Source organism: Varroa destructor, unplaced genomic scaffold (assembly GCF_002443255.2).
Source record: "Varroa destructor unplaced genomic scaffold, Vdes_3.0 BEIS01000006.1, whole genome shotgun sequence".
NCBI classification, from domain to species: domain Eukaryota; kingdom Metazoa; phylum Arthropoda; class Arachnida; order Mesostigmata; family Varroidae; genus Varroa; species Varroa destructor.
In genome coordinates, this window is record NW_019211459.1 from 18,018,596 (window position 1) to 18,036,183 (window position 17,588).

The window sequence follows — 17,588 nt, forward strand, 5'->3', positions numbered from 1 at the left end:
TTCTACTATTGTTATGATGACCATGCACCACTGCAATGGCTATTGGATACTATCCACAGCCTTCGTGACAGCCGCCGTCTGCTCTCGAATACGGATGACGAACAAAGGAATTCATTGCCCCTGCTGCTGACCTTCAGTTCAACCAACCGACCGTCCGCTCACCCAACCGCCCCCGTCGCTTTATCGGGGAGCGGGCAAGAGCATCGGATCGTACCAGATAGTCAATATCTATTATTCTTTCCGTATCCCATTCCCTGTCCTTATACGCTGCTCTGAACCGTCCCTTTCCAGTTTTCTGCTCTCTTCTGGCTTATATCTTTTCCTTCTGCTAAGCATTTTTTCGCCGCAGCAAATAACGGCAACAGCAGCAACATGAAACGCGGCCCCGTTCAAGTTTGCGCCCAATACTTCTCTGCACTTTTACTGAGAAACAAAGAAAAGACAGTTAAAAGAAGAGAGATTTCTGCCATTTTCTATTCTGGCTAGCGATATACAAACAAAAAAAAATCAACCAAATAGCTGGTGGATAGTAGGGTCGCGGCATGTGGGCAAGTGGAGAACTGAACCAGCGAAAGCTGCCATCTCTTACATGGAAATTAATTCGTTGAGATTACTCTCTCTCTCTCTCTCTCTCTCTCTCTCTCTCTCCGTCTTTCTCTACTTATTGTTTTCTGTATATTTTAATTATTACTTTGAAAATTCTTTCAGTTGATTGTCGACCCTGTCATCTCGTTGCTGGAGCCGACGGAAGCTCAGCTGCAGCTGTAGGCTGACAGAACGAAGCGTACACCTATACGTAAATACATGTACGTACATCGTCGTGCAATAACAGGAACTCAACGTAATTTGCTGTTCTGTACGATGGTGCGAAAAAACAAAATAAATGTGGGCTAAAAGCAAGAAGCCAAAAGCACGTACAGTCTCCACGTCCAGAGCTCGTCTACTAGTTACCGGACAACGAGTGATGAGGAGCGATAGACTCAAGCTGTTAGTGTATGACGCGGAGAAGCATGATCGAACGGTTCACTAAATTAACAAGATCGACTTAAAAACACAAATGGATGTAACAAGATTTTTCTTTTGCAAGGAAGTCTACAAGATTTTACAATACGAGGAAGGCAGTGTCGGGTTATAATATGATCTAGAGTACGAACACAGGACAATCTAAACCGTTTCAAGATTAGCTGACGTGAAGACCCGCTGAAAAAACCCCAGGTATTGCAGCTGCCATGAATAAAGCTATATATATTTAGCAGGATATGGATCCTACTTGAATAGTTGAATTGTTCGATTTCTTTTGCCAGATCAGCCAAGTTTAATGAATAAACGACTACTTCTGCCGCTTCTGGGGGTTACTGATGACGGTGACGGTTGCTATAGGGGGGCGACCGAGGCAAGTTGTAAATGGGTTATATGAAAGATCAGCTCGATTACATCCGGCGCTCCATTCTGATTCTTCTTCTCCTCTTGATAATGAACACCGAGGCCACGTGTAGCAACAGCTGTCACTACCACAGCGAAAACGTCACCAGTAGCGTCGAAAGCAGCAGATGGCGCACGCGTACAAGTATTTAACCGTGTAAACTGTTCGCGTATTCCTTGTGCTTAAATGGACATTACTCTGCTGGTGTACTCTATGGGGGGTACACCACCATCCCTTCCATGAAGTTCTCATTAGCTACATTAAGTTATCCCCAGATTAACTTGACCGTTTTCGAGTGTTCTGTGATAACCAATTCAACTTGGGCTACATATATTGTAGCTGGCTCTGTAATATTGCGGAGTTCGTCCTCTAAACGAACGCTAAACGAGGTTTTTGCAAATGGATGCAATAGATGAAGGTATGAAGTCAGCGAAGTTGAATTCTACCGAATTTTTTTTTCGATCAGTACTCATGAGCGATATAAATATTATCACTGCTAATAGCACAACTGCTATTTGTAACTTGACTTAGCAATAGAGATAACATTATATGTGCTCTTCGAGCTGGTTAAGCTGTTTACATCTGCTGCTGTTGTGTGCCATCAGAAGCGAGGCCGCCAATGCGTCACAAATTGAATTAGGCGACTGCTGAGGTTAGGGGTCGGTTGATTTGAGTTTATTTATTTCGTTTAGCTGGTACCACTAACGATGGTAGCATGAGCGGATGCGTGTGTAAATGTACGGGACAGGTGTCATGCTCTAAGTAGACTGCCTGTGTCAGAGTGTCTGTGTGAGTGCGTGTGCCTGCATTCGTTCTTTCAGTGATGTGGAACGTTTTTTTTGCACCACACGGGCGTAGGTCCAAGCGTCGGTTGGCGTCGCGGCTAAGCGTTCGTATTTAACATGAGACAGGTCGGCTCACAAAACAGGTCGAGCACGAGGCTGGCAAAACACTTGACTTGTGAGATACGCGTTAAGCCCTGCCGAGTTGGCGGGCGCAGGTGGGCGAGTTCGGCTAGAGCAGATGGAGGAGTGACGTTGCGAGACCATTTGAGGAAAAGGCAAGCGGGAACTTCGGGTTGGATCATGCGAGGCAGAAACAAGGGGGCCTATGAACAAATTGCACTTTGTGAGTGAGGCCGCCGCAACTGAATATATCACACGTTACCTGTGCCTCTTAGCCATACCTCTCGGAGGTGGTGGCAGCGTCACTAAGCGTTGCCGTTGTCCTAACTACTCTTCAACCAGGTACTGCAACAGTTGAATCTGTCTCTATTTTGAAAGGGGAAGCCATTACATTAACCTTATGTCTGTCAGTGCCATCCTTAAACTTCGGCACAACGGCTAGTATGTCGTTGCATTCGCAGACTTCATCAAAGGATCTCGATATCTCCAAAGGTCGTTTTACCTACCGAAACTGGTCAACGATCCGTTCGGCATCACTGGGTTAGGAGACCAAAATGACAAAGCTTATAAAAAGGCTCGCAACGTAACGTAAACTACTCGTTCAGCTTCGGTTCGCTTGACGTTCTCAGAAGCACAAACGAGATGACTAAAAATTTTAGGCCATTCAAATTAGTAGCTCAGCCTGCTAATTTAGAATGCCTAAATGACGTAAGACGCAATGGTAATAAATCAAACATAAAATGCCAGCAGACCATTAGTGTTTTCTTTTTTCTTTCGCCTTTTGGTAGTGTCAATCATGGACACGAAAACGTTCGTACATTGTTAATCTTCACAAGCCACGTTCAGCCCTGACCTTCAGCTCCGGTTTCCCAACACCCACGAAAGTAAGCTGACAATTTCGGCCTGTTGTTTATAAAGAGTACCCCTTTTTTTGCGTTCGGGATTACCAAAAAAAATTGTGTGACCTATTTAACGCTTCGTTAGCATTAGGATGATACGAAAACGACCTTTTATCTTATAGTTTTTGTCACCTTTATCTCAGGACGTTGACGTTTAACGTCGTTGTGATTTAAATTAAGATAATGATTCAGATAAGACGATCACGAAAGCCGTCTGGAATTAGCTTTTTTCACTCGATGCAGTGTGTTCATTGTCGTAGTTCATTTCTCCTATCGACGCGTTGCTTTTACCAGATCCAGTAGTCAAAGTCTAGCAGCTGTTATGCGCTCAGGAACCCGACCGATCAGCAAGGAAGATTCAATTTAATTGTTTGTGCCTAGCTTAAAGGTCTCTCTACAGCAAAACAGTAATTAAAAGCCCAGATGTTCTTTTTCGCTATAGAATTTGTTTGCTTTGCCAAATCGTAGCATCGTCTAAACAAATTGTCACGAGATATGAATCACAATATAAAGACCCGTAATGTCTAAGCGTACTCCTTAAAACCAAAGGAAATAGGAATCTGTGAGCGTTAGCGCGGATCTAGCACGAAGAAACGTTAGTTCGTGAAGTAAACCCTGTTCAACGAACAAGAGATTAAGGACGAGAGAGAGAGAACGAGTCATAAGAGGTGTACAAAGCGTAAAAAAATCATTATATTAGGTTAATTCTGTACAAGTATAGGACGGAGGGTTTGGTCGGAATGCAGTAGTAATAGATGTAATAACTTTAATAATTATAATCACTATAATAGGGCTGTAAGATACGGCGTCCTTATCGTTCTACGGAGCACCATTAATTGTCACTGCCATCAGTTATGGCCTGTCTACCGGCAATTATCTCCTAATGCTATTTTACCATTCACGATGAAACACAATGAAACCTGAAATTATCGATGCACTATCGTCTTTTTTTTTTTTTTTTCCGTTCCGAACCGCTGGAACGACAGCACCCGAACGTGTAGTCAAAGGCGACAAGCGAATAGATAACTATTGCGGAAACGATATCCACTATGGCAACAAAAGTGACAACACAAACAGCCCTGATATATATACATACAATCAATGTCTCCGCGTGCATAGATTTTGGAAAACCCCTATGCTACAAGCAGTCACACGTAATTAGCACGATATCATTATTTTTGTTCTGGGCATTCGTCATTTCTTTGTTAAAGCCATCTCCCCTTTAGTAGTACTGCCCACGCGTATATCTACAACTGGCTTACAGTTTTCGAAGCATTTTTCATCATCATTAGATCATTAGACGGATAAACATACGAGAAAATGTTACGTCCTACCATGTAAAATGGGTAAGGTTTGCCTGTGGCTATTATATATAGGGATATTTGTCCGAAGTGACTCGAAAGCCGCCAATATCATAATTTTCCTAGGTCAGTCAGGCCCAACCAAAAACTCCGTGATAAAAAAAAACAAGCTTAGCTATCAAGAAATTAACTCATACATAAAAGCGTCAAAAATGTAAAAAAACCTAAATCCTCACAGTAACCATAGTTATTAAGACCTTTTTCGCGGTTACAGCGTTCTTATCCTCGACTGGTGCAGATTGTTGATCGAAGAGAAGGAATAGTGTGCAAAAAAGCAGCACATAAAGTTCTCCAGCAAGCGAAAGGTACAGCGATCATAACCAGTCCAATTTTCAAATAGACAAAGCTTCTTTCCGAAGATCTTTCGGCAAACAAGCGTGCAACTTCAGCATGAAGCATTCGTATATCACTAGTAAATCAAACTATCGCCTAACAGTAAGCATGAGCACGACGAACCGACAAGGATCACGACCGCTTCATGTTCTATGATATTACGACAGAATACGTTGGACGCCACTATTACTGTGCCGGTTAATGGATTGACTACCGGTAAATCGTACGGTCGCAGAAGTCTTTCACCGGTTACCGCCATAATTTCCGTCGCTAAATTCGATAGCAGACAGTGCTGCGGCGCATGGAGAAAAGGCTGCCTTGGAGAAATGACATTAGCGGCAAGGTGACGAAGGGACGGTTACCCGGCTTCTCGCGCAACCGTTTCCTTTCTCACTAATTCTTCGCCTACAGAAAGTCACTGTCGCTTCGTCAAATATGAAATAAATAATATCAAGTAATCTCTCAACCTGCCTCAGAAACACAGGAGAGAAAAGGACGCGATGAGATCCTGTACGCGATTATCATCGACCGCTGAAAAGGTTTACGGAGCTGAAACGTTCTAATCGGAGGAGCGCATGTCCCTCGGTCCGGGTGCATCGTGACGTTCTCTAAAGCTTGCGACGTCCACCAACATGGCCAATTGGTTCTGTCTATAATTGACGCTTCTGTTTGTAATAGACAGTGCTACAATGCTATCCGTCTTGGGCCACTCACCTCATCAACTGCGTCAACAGATAGCGGGCTGGAAGAAGGGAAATAATCGATGCGAAATTTCAGCTGTCCTGTCCCAGTGGAGAATGTAAATATTGTGTGTATTATGTATTTTAACAACAATAATAATAATATGAGTAGAAATATAGTTGATATTTGTAAGTATTATTATGTTATAGACAACGAGGCCTTTTGGGTTCGTCTGGTATGAATCAGCCTTGGACACATGCACGAAACGGGGAGTGTTGTGTATGTCTGTATCTGTGTGAGAATTTTTGTTGTTTGCCTTTACGCTGCAATATCAGTGTAACAACAACCGGATAAACGTATAATTCTGATACCCACACGAATAACTAGCAAAATGGCCTATTGTATCTAATGCAAACACATACGGACGATAAGATAGATAATAAATGCGACCAATTACGTTCCGCTACTCGTTCTATTGTCGTAAGCACTGCGCCATGGTGACAACTGGTAACATATGCTCGAAATTAGTTTTGACACTAAGAAGACAGATATATTTTTGGCCAGAAATATGGCCGGCATGATCGACCGATCAGCTACCCGAACTAAGCGGTCAGACTTCATTGCAAAAAGTGAATTATTATATATTTGGTGCACTCTGCCATTGTCACGTAACGGGCGGTGTCTAATGATCTCAGTGGACGACTGGGTGTAGCTCAGTGTAAACATATAGAAAAGATACTTGCTCAAGCATAGACCAGAACTTAGGAACACGCACTATGCATGATGCATATATGAACCCTATGCCCATAACAACACAAACTTTCTTATTATTGACAATGTATAATATAATACAATAGGGAGCAATGAGACGGCTTAATCGGATCTCAATTGCTCTTGTTCAGATACACGGACACAAACGAATCCACAAACGAATATCCACACACAGGATGATGCTGTCAACAGCAAGAAAGTAACAAAATTGTAGTGAAGTTGTTAGAAGGTTGTTAGGTAGTAGGTAGTGGCGGAACAGGAAGTCAGGGCAGTGACGTACATATAAAAAGCGCACACGCGTTCCTTGCTGCAACGTTTGCGTGTCTCGTTGATTGCTCGGAGCAAAATGGGAACTCCTGATCCGGGCATAGGGACGGTGGCACCGGCAAGGGCAGACACTCCAGCTTCGTTTCTTCGCTTTCCTTCGCCATTCTCGTCGAAGCTGCTTCTCTCCTAACAACGGCCGGTCGCTCAGACAATCCAGCTGCTTCCAACGAGTCCCCGACCCGGACGGCCGCGTGTTCTAAGCTCAAACCCCTTCTCACCATCCCCCGATCTCCGTCGTTCTTCCTTCTCAACAGAGCGCCACCGCACATGCGTGGACGGAAGAAGCTTATAATTGGCTCGCTTTGTTTCCCTCATTCCCAGACAGCAAACGGTCCTGCCTTGTCCTAGCGACAGTTCTGTATGTATAACACACTAGAGCAGCAGCTCTGCCTCTAGACACATCACACCGCTCTAAAACTGACGGTTGCAATGGCGGTAATAATAACGATGATGTTGAAGGAACTCGTGGTAGTCGCATGTTATAGTTGGAATTAAGCAGAAAAAAACATAAATTCACCATCACCGAACTCACGTGAAAGACCAAGCGCACTAGCGGACGACCATCTCCACAACAAGCATATACCACCAATCTTGGTAGTGGAACGAGGCTAGAAGTGCGCCCTTGTTTGCAAAGGACATAGGACTCGTCCTGTTGGCGCGGAAGCTGGAACAGTGGCAGCGCACAGGAGTCTGCAGCTTATGGTTGTCTCCATATCTATCTTATAGGATGAGCCGGCCCCGAGCAAGTGTCTCTCTTCTCCTTTTAGCTGGCACACGCAGGTTCGGTCGTTATGAGAGAATCATAAGCCTTGGAATTAGGTTATACGAGAGGGAGCTACTACTAGGCTCCCCTCTCCTAATAGGATATTCAGAAGCGAACGCTCGACCCGTTGCAGGAACTTGAGGGTGGCCGCTGGATGAAGGGACATCGTCAGAGAAACAGCAGAACTGGGGCTGCCGTTACTACAAGCACACCATTGTAGCAAGTAGAAGACACTACCCGTCCGTCGCTTCCAGATTAAACCGTTGGCTACTCACGGTGTATTCAGCAACGGCGGATCTTAGTGATTTGCGAATGTTTACAGGCTGAGTGCGTGATTAGCATAAAGATTGGTCATCTGAAGAAATAGGCGCAAAAATAGGCTGAAAGTTTTATTATTTTATAGGCTGGCATGGGTACCCCTTTTTTAGGATGAATATTAAATTAAACACAGACAGAGTAATGCAGGATTTTTTTTCAATATATGCGTACTCATTCGGCCTTGTCAAGAATTGGTCTTGTGCGAAAAGTCAATTGTATGCCTTACTTGGCTAAATAAAACGTGGTAGACTTTAACGTCTGGGTTGATATATGATTCGAAGACAATGTAGTACGTATTTACAGGACAGCGGTATTAGTTTTATGGCACTGTTGATGGTCACTTACCATGTCTACCGCGCACAGCCAGTACGGCATAAACGTCAAGGAGGACAATACCCAATTCATACGGAAAGCTTGGTGCTGATAGCATATTTGCTGCTCTCAAAAAAGACGATCTATTCGTATCAGGTCCAACACAGTGAGTCGCTTTGTTTGATGGCAATTACACTTCACAACACCTTACAAATTATCCACACACGCGACAAAAACAAGTAATAAACGATTCCTAATGCTGGTGCCTAAGAAAAATGTGCGTTTATACTGACTAGGATGGATGTACATTTGTCGAAATGAAAGACGTCCGGATTGATGCTGACAGAGTTTCAATAACCGTTGAATGTTCGACGTAATCTTCTTTGATATCGACACCTGAATAGAGCGCAGATACTAGTCACTAGTACTTCTAAACCGTACCTCATCTACTTCAGCTGTCACGACGTATATTCTACTTGGCTAGTACACTTCACTTGGACGGCGTCTGATCAGCTGGCAAAATGAATCGTTTTACTTGACGATAATTACACTTCACAGCACCGTACAGGTCGCCCATACACCTGCTAGAAACAAGTGGTAACCGATTCCTAATGTTGATGCCTGAAGGGTTTCTCTTTTGACCTAACAAACCAACACACATTAAGGTCTGTATGGAAGTTCTGTGGCTACGGCCATGCTTTGGCTTATGCTCAATGCGACACACGAGTCTTTGGGAAAGGTAAAAAGTGTATAAAGAAGGGTAGAAATTTACGCTGAGATGAAGTGAGAAAGGGTCACATTTACTAAATCGCTCCTCAGCTTCTAACAGGTCGAACACTTAAATAGGCCCAGGTTGAATTTTAACAAGTCCGATGAAGTGGTTTTCATCGTTCTTTCGCCGAAGTGCCGAAGCAGAAACGACTTCACAGATGAACCCGCTTCTAGATTCGCATAAGAGCATGTTGCACGGGGGGTGGGGGTGGGTCGACTAACAATGAACAATCAACAGGTCGTTCAATTGCTGAAGGAGAGAGAACGAGATATAGAGGATGTCCTTGCTCACAGATTTCTATTCCTGGACGACTCGACCAGAATAAATGGCCAAAGAACACAATCAGCTGGGAACTCCATAATCGTCCACAGATTGATTGAGCCCAGCAACCTGTTGATGCTATAACTGTGGCTTGAATCGTATGGCACCAATGCGAGCTTCCAACAATGCAACAGCTCAGAATCACTGCGCTCGACTAGGAGAAACACTGTCCATTCAAAGCAAGCGAAATTTCTATAAGGTTAACACTTCTGCAGTGAAGTTTCTAGTTGTACACTCGATCGCGACGCTCTGTGAAGCCTTCTGCAGGCATAGAATAGTGTTTGGCGGTTTTTCTTCCTATGTGGAACGTGCGCAAAGCTGGGTTGGGACCAACTAAAAGAAGGCGATCGGGCATGTTGTCCGTCGACGCATATCTCGTTTGAAAACCGCAGAATACACAGAACGGTGCTCCATCAGAGTATATGAACGTAACGTCGGGTATCTACAACCTAACGAACAAAGGCGAAGATTGTTACTTATTTGGTAGAAAGTGAGCCTAAACTTGCCGATGTGCATCTTGGACGCGTACGTAACAGCAGGAACATGTTTGGGGTTACTCGGCGAGTCTGGGTTTGTTTAGATACGTTCACCCGACTCGTCAATAGAGTGGTTACTAGTAAAAAGAAGGTGGCAAATTATGCAGGAGATTGATCTAAATATCGATTGTGTATCGTATTCTCAAGCTCAATAGCTTGAGATAGCTATAGATTCGACGCAATATTACAGAACGTTATGTGATGATATTTAGTCGAAACGTAGGTAAACGCATTTGTCGACCCGAATTGAGTATCTTTTCCTTGTCGTAGGGCTACCGTAACGCTAGAACGCCGCACTGTCGCCCGCTAGAGTCAGTGATTTCGTTGCCTTTGGTAAACAGAATCGGTCATAATTGTTCGAATAGTAAAATGGCAAATGGCCGGACGATTGCAACAGTTTCCCGCCAAGAAGAAAAAGAAGATCTTAGTTTCAATTCGACGAGCGCGCTTGTCTTCTTTATATCATGTTCTCATTATTAAATTACGAACGCAAACGACCACCTCGTTATTTGTTTCGCATCGAAGTATATTTTTTTTTTCTACCATCTTTAATACCATGCAATTATTCAAAGGAAAAAAAATAACACAGTAGCAAATGTGATCACTGAATTTTCTTCGCACGTCAAGGCTAGACGGGGCACAGATAAGCTAAATATATAAAAACCCAGTTACGGATTTTTCCTTCCGAATATATAGCCTTAATGAGCTAAATATGTTGAAATATAAACGTAGTTTAATTAGACACTTTCATATCCTACTTAGAAGAAGTTCTCGATTATCATTAAGGGTACTTTCCGCTTCCCCCTTAATGTTTAAGATGGAAAGCATATATTAGAATATGATGACTAAGCTCTTCTACTGCACACCTCATGCTGAATTCTTTCCGTTCGCCACAAATCCGTATGTTTTTTTTTTCGTAAATGAAAACAATGCCTAGCTGTGACCTAGGTTTATTTATTGGCAAAACACCTTTGCTTACCATCCGATTAAATATGTATAGATACGCTCATTACCTCAGAGTGGCTGGCCGTCGCTTCCATTTGCCCCCTAACAAATACAGTAAGAGTACCAATTGAGGTTTGCGGGGTTGCGCCACGGCCAAGGCGGATGTCTCGAAAGGCTATATTGCCCTTGGCTATAGTCGTTATACGAAATTACGAATTCTCTCTATGCCACAAGTTAGCCTAACTTGAGTGGTCGACCATCTTCGTCCTAGCAGTGCATACGATGCACATTGTACTTGATGGGCATAGCATGAGAAGTCGCTCCGCCATACTCCTTTTTAGTCTAGCGATGATTTCAATCGGCCATATGTAAAAAGGGCACGATAAAATTGTCCTATCAGCATATCTCGAAAGATCTACCAATGAAAACACTGAAAAATAACTTCGACTTCTACATGAAATGTCCTGTCGTAATCGTACATGACATAGCATTTGAGTGAGCAATTGTTTCAGGTAGCTGATGCTCAACAGGTAGCTTCAGATGTACTTAGATCACGAATGTTATCTTAACGAGCCTCCATTGTTCTAGCGGAACGCTCATTATGACAGGGGGTAGATTCAGCTGGCGCCTGCTGCCGCGGCACTAATCGCTAGCTAATATAATCCAGTGATACGAATGATGAATTTCTGAAAGGAGACAAGCAGCGGCAGGGTATCAAGGGTACGACGACGACGACGACGACGACGACGAAAAGAAAACGCGTTATCTATTATAATGTATGGGTAAATAATTCGCCTTAGCTACGATGCCTACGCGTGCGTACGTGTGCATCATATAGACACATCGATGTCTGGGCAAAATCGAGATGCCTGGGTCGCTACCCCGATCGTGGCCAGTTGTTGCCAAAAAGTCCGCCAATAACAAGAGCCGACCAGCTTCCCGTCTGTATCACACGAACAGTAGACAGACATATCGTTTCAATAGAGCATTTACTAATTAAATATAACGGCCATTCAGAAATGCAAACGAGGAACTACTAATTATGAGGGACGGGGTTGGACGCGAACTCGAATTTCGCCAGGAAGCTAGGAACTGCTGATTGTAATACACGAACAGCGGTCTAAGAAGCACTTCGATGGACAGTTGCGTCTGGTAGCACAGTTATTTAAAACGCTAGAGCCGAAGTCGAAATCAGCCGAGTCAACGGCCGGTGGTCTTGTCCGAACGGATAGGGGCGTCCTCTTCTAAATGCTCGCCGCCACCCCAGCAATTTTTAGCTAATTGGTTAATTAGAAAGGAACCAAAAGGTTTTCTGTAAATAATTAAATCAAACATACATTCACTGGAAGCAGCAACTGTACGTGTCGGTGGACCAGTGGCATAATTATTTATTTATTTATTGGTAGTGATTAGGCGTAAAAACATTGTCTAATCCTATATAGGCTCATGTAAGCATAGAAACAATGTTATTACTATCCATCTATTTGTTGTTTACCTTTAAAGCAATGCACAATTATCGTCGAGCGCAATACCAACTATAATAATCAGTATAAACATTAATGACACTGTACTTTTAAATAGAAGACTTGTTCAACTCGAACGCGTCATATGCTCCAGTCTAGCCGGCTAGCGTAATGACGATCTTCGTTTGAGAAACGCACACCTATTCGTCCTATATGTAGGATCGGTAAAATCTTCATTTTGGTCTGGCATCGTGTTTATGTCCAACGTTTGAATATGAAGGTAAGCTCTTGTTATGGATGGACGCAAGAAGCTTTACGGACGCGTAGACAGAGACGCCGATGATGATTACTGTAATAATAATAATAATAATAATGATGATGATGGCAGTCGTGGTGGCAGCGGTTGCGCTGGTGATCACAGTATCATCGGGGTTTATATGGGAGAAGGGTATGTATTTGTGGTTAGACTCGGGGGAGCGATCATTCTTCCTGCCACGCGAAGATAAGCTACCCCCAGCCAGCCATATTGGTTCACTGTTGTTGGCGTTGGCTGCGCGAGCTTCTAAGAGTCAAAATTCGATTATGATGCCACTGGTGCTTCGTAACGGTAGCATTTGCTGTAGCAGTTGTGGTCGCCGTTTCATAACCGCTAAGCGAATCTTCCTGGCCAGACACCCGCACAGTGTTGTTGTGATAGCCAGGGATCGTCATAGTCTGCCCTCTAAACTACTACTAATAAAAGCTAACCCCACTCTTATCTTGGGATTAGAAGTCCAATTTAAAGCTCAGTTGTCCTCTGTATGCCTCTCTCTCGTTAGGCTTTTTCTCTATCGCTTGTATGGCCGCTGCAATGTGAAACGCTCCAGCCTTACACTATAAGTCGCCAATTTCTATATAGGAAATTCTTACTTTTATGCTCATTTCAAGATTTGACAGGCAGGAATATTAGTGATTTGATAGTAACATAAAGGTACGATCGAGCCTATTTGGATATCTAGGTCGCTTGCTTGTTTTCCCAACCTAAATTCCACTTAAAATCAAATTTCAATAGAAAAAGAACAAGATCTGCTTGATTCACAAGTCTGATATTGGGCTCTTACAAGCAAATTCATCAGCTAACTTTTGAACTACGCGTCCCTAGCAGACGAAATTTGACTGATAAATACTCTAATCTTCTAAAACCTTGTGAGTGAAAACCAGTTAAATTTATCCCAGGAGAAGTTAGTGTTGAAAAAAAAACACCTGGTGGTCAAGTTTTTGTCCCTCAAAGGATGCAGCGCTGCGAAAATTCATCGAAAATTGATGAAGACACAGACAAGAGAAGAGTGAGAGAGGGCACAGTTCATGAACGGAGTGAACGTTTCAAAAATAGATACTGGAGTGTCGAAGGCCAGCGAGTAGGTGACCAGATGATGCGACCCAAAAAAACATGAACGCATCGCGACGATCAGGGAAGCGGAGCTTTTCACGAAGGCAGAGTTTGGAGTCTAGGTCTCTTGTCGGCCAAAACTGATATTTTACAGATAACGCGTTGCAGATTTATAATTCAAATATTGAAATTACCGAAATTGAGTAAAAAGTGGGTTCCTCATGAGCTGAAAATGCAGAGCTTTATTCAATGAGAGATCTATAAACAAGCCACGGTGCAAATAGCCGGAGAAGGACTAAGTGAAAGTATAGCGTCTCGCTGGTAAGAAATCGAAATTCGTGGCAGTGTAGAGGAAAGTTGGACCTCAGGTGATGGTAATACTCGCAATGGACATCAGTGGTATCTGCGATTGTAGGATACTGGCCCAAACTGAAACAATGAATATAGCCCGCTATCTCAAGTTCTTCGAAACACCCATGAACTTCGGTATGGCAGTCAAAAGCATGCAATCTGATTATTCGATGATAAAGGCAGATCTTACCTTCTGGATTGAGCAAAGGACTATTTAACGTTGGCTTCAGCCGCGTACTTTCTCAACCTGACTTCCTGTAAATACGGGGACTTTACTCTGAAAAGGGCAACTGGATTTCGTTCCAGAAGCCATGAATGGAGAAATTGCATATAGGAAACTGCCAGGCAGTTTTCCAGAGCAGCGGTACAAGTGAGTAAAAGCTAAAGGAAAGTATCTCTAACACATATTAAAAAAAATCGTCATTTTAGCTTAAAAAGTATTTATTATTAAACTCTATCGGATTCACCTGTAACAGCGCAATAAACAGTACTTTCTACAAACGAATTTAGCGAACGATTTTTTACATTTTCTGCTTATTTGTATATATATATATATATATATATATATATATATCCATATATATATATATCCAGAATACAGCGGGTTCATGGAAACATTAACAATTTGACGCAAACTGGTATATTTGGGCACTGCACAATGTACGTTGTGGCGTCTGCTCGACCAATCGCATATCGTTAGGTAACTGCTAAAACTTCTTTTTTGGCAGTTCGGTCGAGCACCGGAGGGGCGCTCCCTAGATACTCGTATCCATAATCGGAGGTACGACAGGGCGACCGCTGCCGCTAGATGGTTTCTCTACCGCCACTGTGACCTTGGCGTCGGATTTATTCATAAGCCACTATCATAAAAGAGGGGGTGGTGGTCACCGAACCGATATCAAGCTTTCTACAACGTTATATTGCCACTACGTAAGCCAAAAATAACACACGGTAGACGGCATAGCCTGTAAGCGCCGTAAGGTGGGTTAGGAGGCGGTCTGCCAGAAGAATACATTTGGGTGATAGACGGGTATAATATAGTTTCGTTATTGGGAATGATCTTAGCGACTGCTGGTACGGGCGGACGGGCGATCGGGCGGCTGGCAGTTGCAAACAGCTTCGGCAGTTCAGTTATTGTTGTTGTTGTCTTCCACCACGAATTAAATCGGTGTCGAGCAGGTTAGGGAATTAGGGTGATCCGGCGTCCTTCAGACGCTTACTTTGTTTCGTTTATTCCGCACGCCACGTTCAGTTAAAGGCGCGAACGGAACGTCGACGTTTATAGGCTGAAGTCAGTCAAGCGGGCAATTTAAAGAATCAAACAGAAACGAAGAGGCTAAACGATGAATCAGACCGGCGGATATCCGTGTAGAGTGGCACTTTTCCTAACTTCGATCAGGTGGAAACTCTATTCAGGGCATTAGCGAATCGAGAAACTGCTGAAATAGAGGGGCACTGAGCGGAACGTCGTCGGAGTGGCAAAAATTTCAGCTCTGATTTTGCAGTGTCAGCCAGTTGTAAATGATTGAACAACGAAGCAGGGAAAACTTTGTCTTAATCGATATCTCTTTTGAGAGAAGTTCGTGCTATACTTAATTTGTCGTCTGCGACGTGCTAACAGACCTCATTCAGCTGAACCGTCCTTATCACTCGATATCTACGTGCATTTCACATATATGTTTTATAGACCAGTGCCCTAACCTTTAACGTAGAGAAGTAATAAATAAATGTTTAACGCGACCTACGATTTTTCATTATACGTTACTTCTATTATGCTAATTGTGACTAGTGGAACTCCATTTCGCCTTATTTCAAATCAAATTTTGCAGACGTAAAGATGCTCACACAGTATGGGGATCTTTGTCTCTACAATATATACTTGGATTCTATCCACGAAGAGAAGCATGCTTATACTTGTTACCAAGTACATAATAACTTGTATAGTAAATTGTAGCGTTCGTGAATGCTCTTATGGGCAAAAGAAAAGAAATACGCACAAAGCTGTCTTCATGGCACGATCATGACGGCAGCAGCGTCACTACCGTCAACGTTCATATTGCTTATGAGGTACTGTCTGTTCTTCAGCTTCAATTTGTAGCTTTCATCATGGACTATATCGTACGATTTCATTGGGCGTATACGTAATATGCTGTCCGTTCTTTGGTCAGAGAGAGCCGTATTGCAACAGAAGACGGCCTATGCGATTTTCTGCTCCACCATAACTCGTGGCATAAGGTGCGCGAATCATTCCTGCTCGAAGGTCGGAAAACTACAGCAACAGGAACATGAGTCACTAAAGCACCAGGACTTAGTTCCGATCGCATACGCTATTCAACATGCGGTTCGAACGAGTATTCGATTAAATTCAAACGATCGCGCCGCCAGCGGTGGGCTGTCCGTACCCTTCCCCGCTTAACTGGAGTTAAGAAGTCCAGGAAAGTAAGCTTTCGCGACGAAAAGTGTACGGAAGCAGCAGAAATGGACATTTGACATAATCCACTTTTGAGGATGATGCAGGTGACTGACTATACAGGCAAGTGGAAGGTTTTGAGCATCTGAGACGATCAAACGGAACCTGACTTCCTAATGACAACTATAATCGTCATTTACCCTTATGATCGTGAAAAATAGGACTGCATTTAGTTACGACCACGCTTATGATGGTGGGATGTTTTCAATCTAATTGTATTCAGGAACCGTTTTCCTTCTTTTAAAACATATATGTTTTTTAAGGTATGGACAGGCGAGTACATGTGTATCAATAGAAGTAAAGAAGAAGGACACGTAAACTCGATTCTACGAAGTCTATGCATTCATATGTATCGCACAAACATTCAACAGTAACAGACGTTTTATTGTACAAAATCAGCTTTCTCGTTTTACATTGTGTGTTCCCACAACTGAGCTTTTCTATTTTGCCCCTGGACCCCTGCGTGCCGTCAGCGTATTCACACAAATATATACAGAAATATCCCGTACAGAGGTATCAGTGGCAGGATGTACCTACGCTTGTGCTGACTAAAATAATTCACAACTCGCAGCCAAAAATTTCACCGTATCGACGGTACGGCGTAGCAGTATTTGACAACCCTGTCCAGCAATCATTTGTCACAGCGATAAACCAGCTCGGCTCGTTCCGTTCATCATTTTTCATTGAGATCTCCATTGTCTATGATAGTTACTATAATGCCACTACCGCTGCAAATTGTCTTTGCATTTTCTTTTGCCCCTGTCGTCATTAAGAGATTCTTTTTGTCTGCTCCTCCATTTCGCAACGTGTTACATTCGTCGCCATTGCTGCTGCTGCTGCTTCCGCCTGTAGTAGCGGCCTCTTATCAGAGAACATGGTTCTCCCATTACTGGTAGAAGCCCGTTAGCTGCCCTTACGCTGGGTCACGTGCACTGATGCATTTCTGGACCGAACATGTTCGGCAGCGGAAAGCGACGCCCCCGCTTCGTGAATATGCCTAGCGGCATTAGCTGTAGTTGCAGGCTCCGAGGCTTCATCCCAGTCCGTTGGGTATTCAATTAGCTAGGTAGACAGACAGGCACTCTTACACCGAAAAAATTTCCAATTTTTCCGATGTGACAAAATCTTTCGACGTTTTTGCGTTCTACTGTTACCACCAGTACTTCGACTCCTGCTGTTGCTCTCGTTGTAGGACGGAGAAGGATCCTTCTCAAGCAGCAAATCGCACGCGGCTTAGCCTAGCACTTGTGCATAGCTCGCCTTAGTTT

The 17,588-nt window shown here is 43.4% G+C and overlaps 1 protein-coding gene across 5 annotated transcripts in view; it reads right to left on the reverse strand.

Annotated features, from left to right (window-relative positions):
• Eph (Eph receptor tyrosine kinase) overlaps positions 1-17,588 on the reverse strand; it is a 328,008-nt gene that overhangs the window by 59,227 nt on the left and 251,193 nt on the right. Inside the window, exon 1 of one of the 5 annotated variants that reach the window (XM_086993023.1) lies at positions 12,239-12,903. The exons of the other annotated variants lie outside the window; for them this stretch is intronic. Coding sequence (XP_086849149.1) covers position 12,239 — 1 coding nt within the window. The 5' untranslated portion in view covers positions 12,240-12,903. Of the gene's footprint in view, positions 1-12,238; positions 12,904-17,588 lie in introns of those variants that run through there. 5 annotated transcript variants of the gene reach the window in all.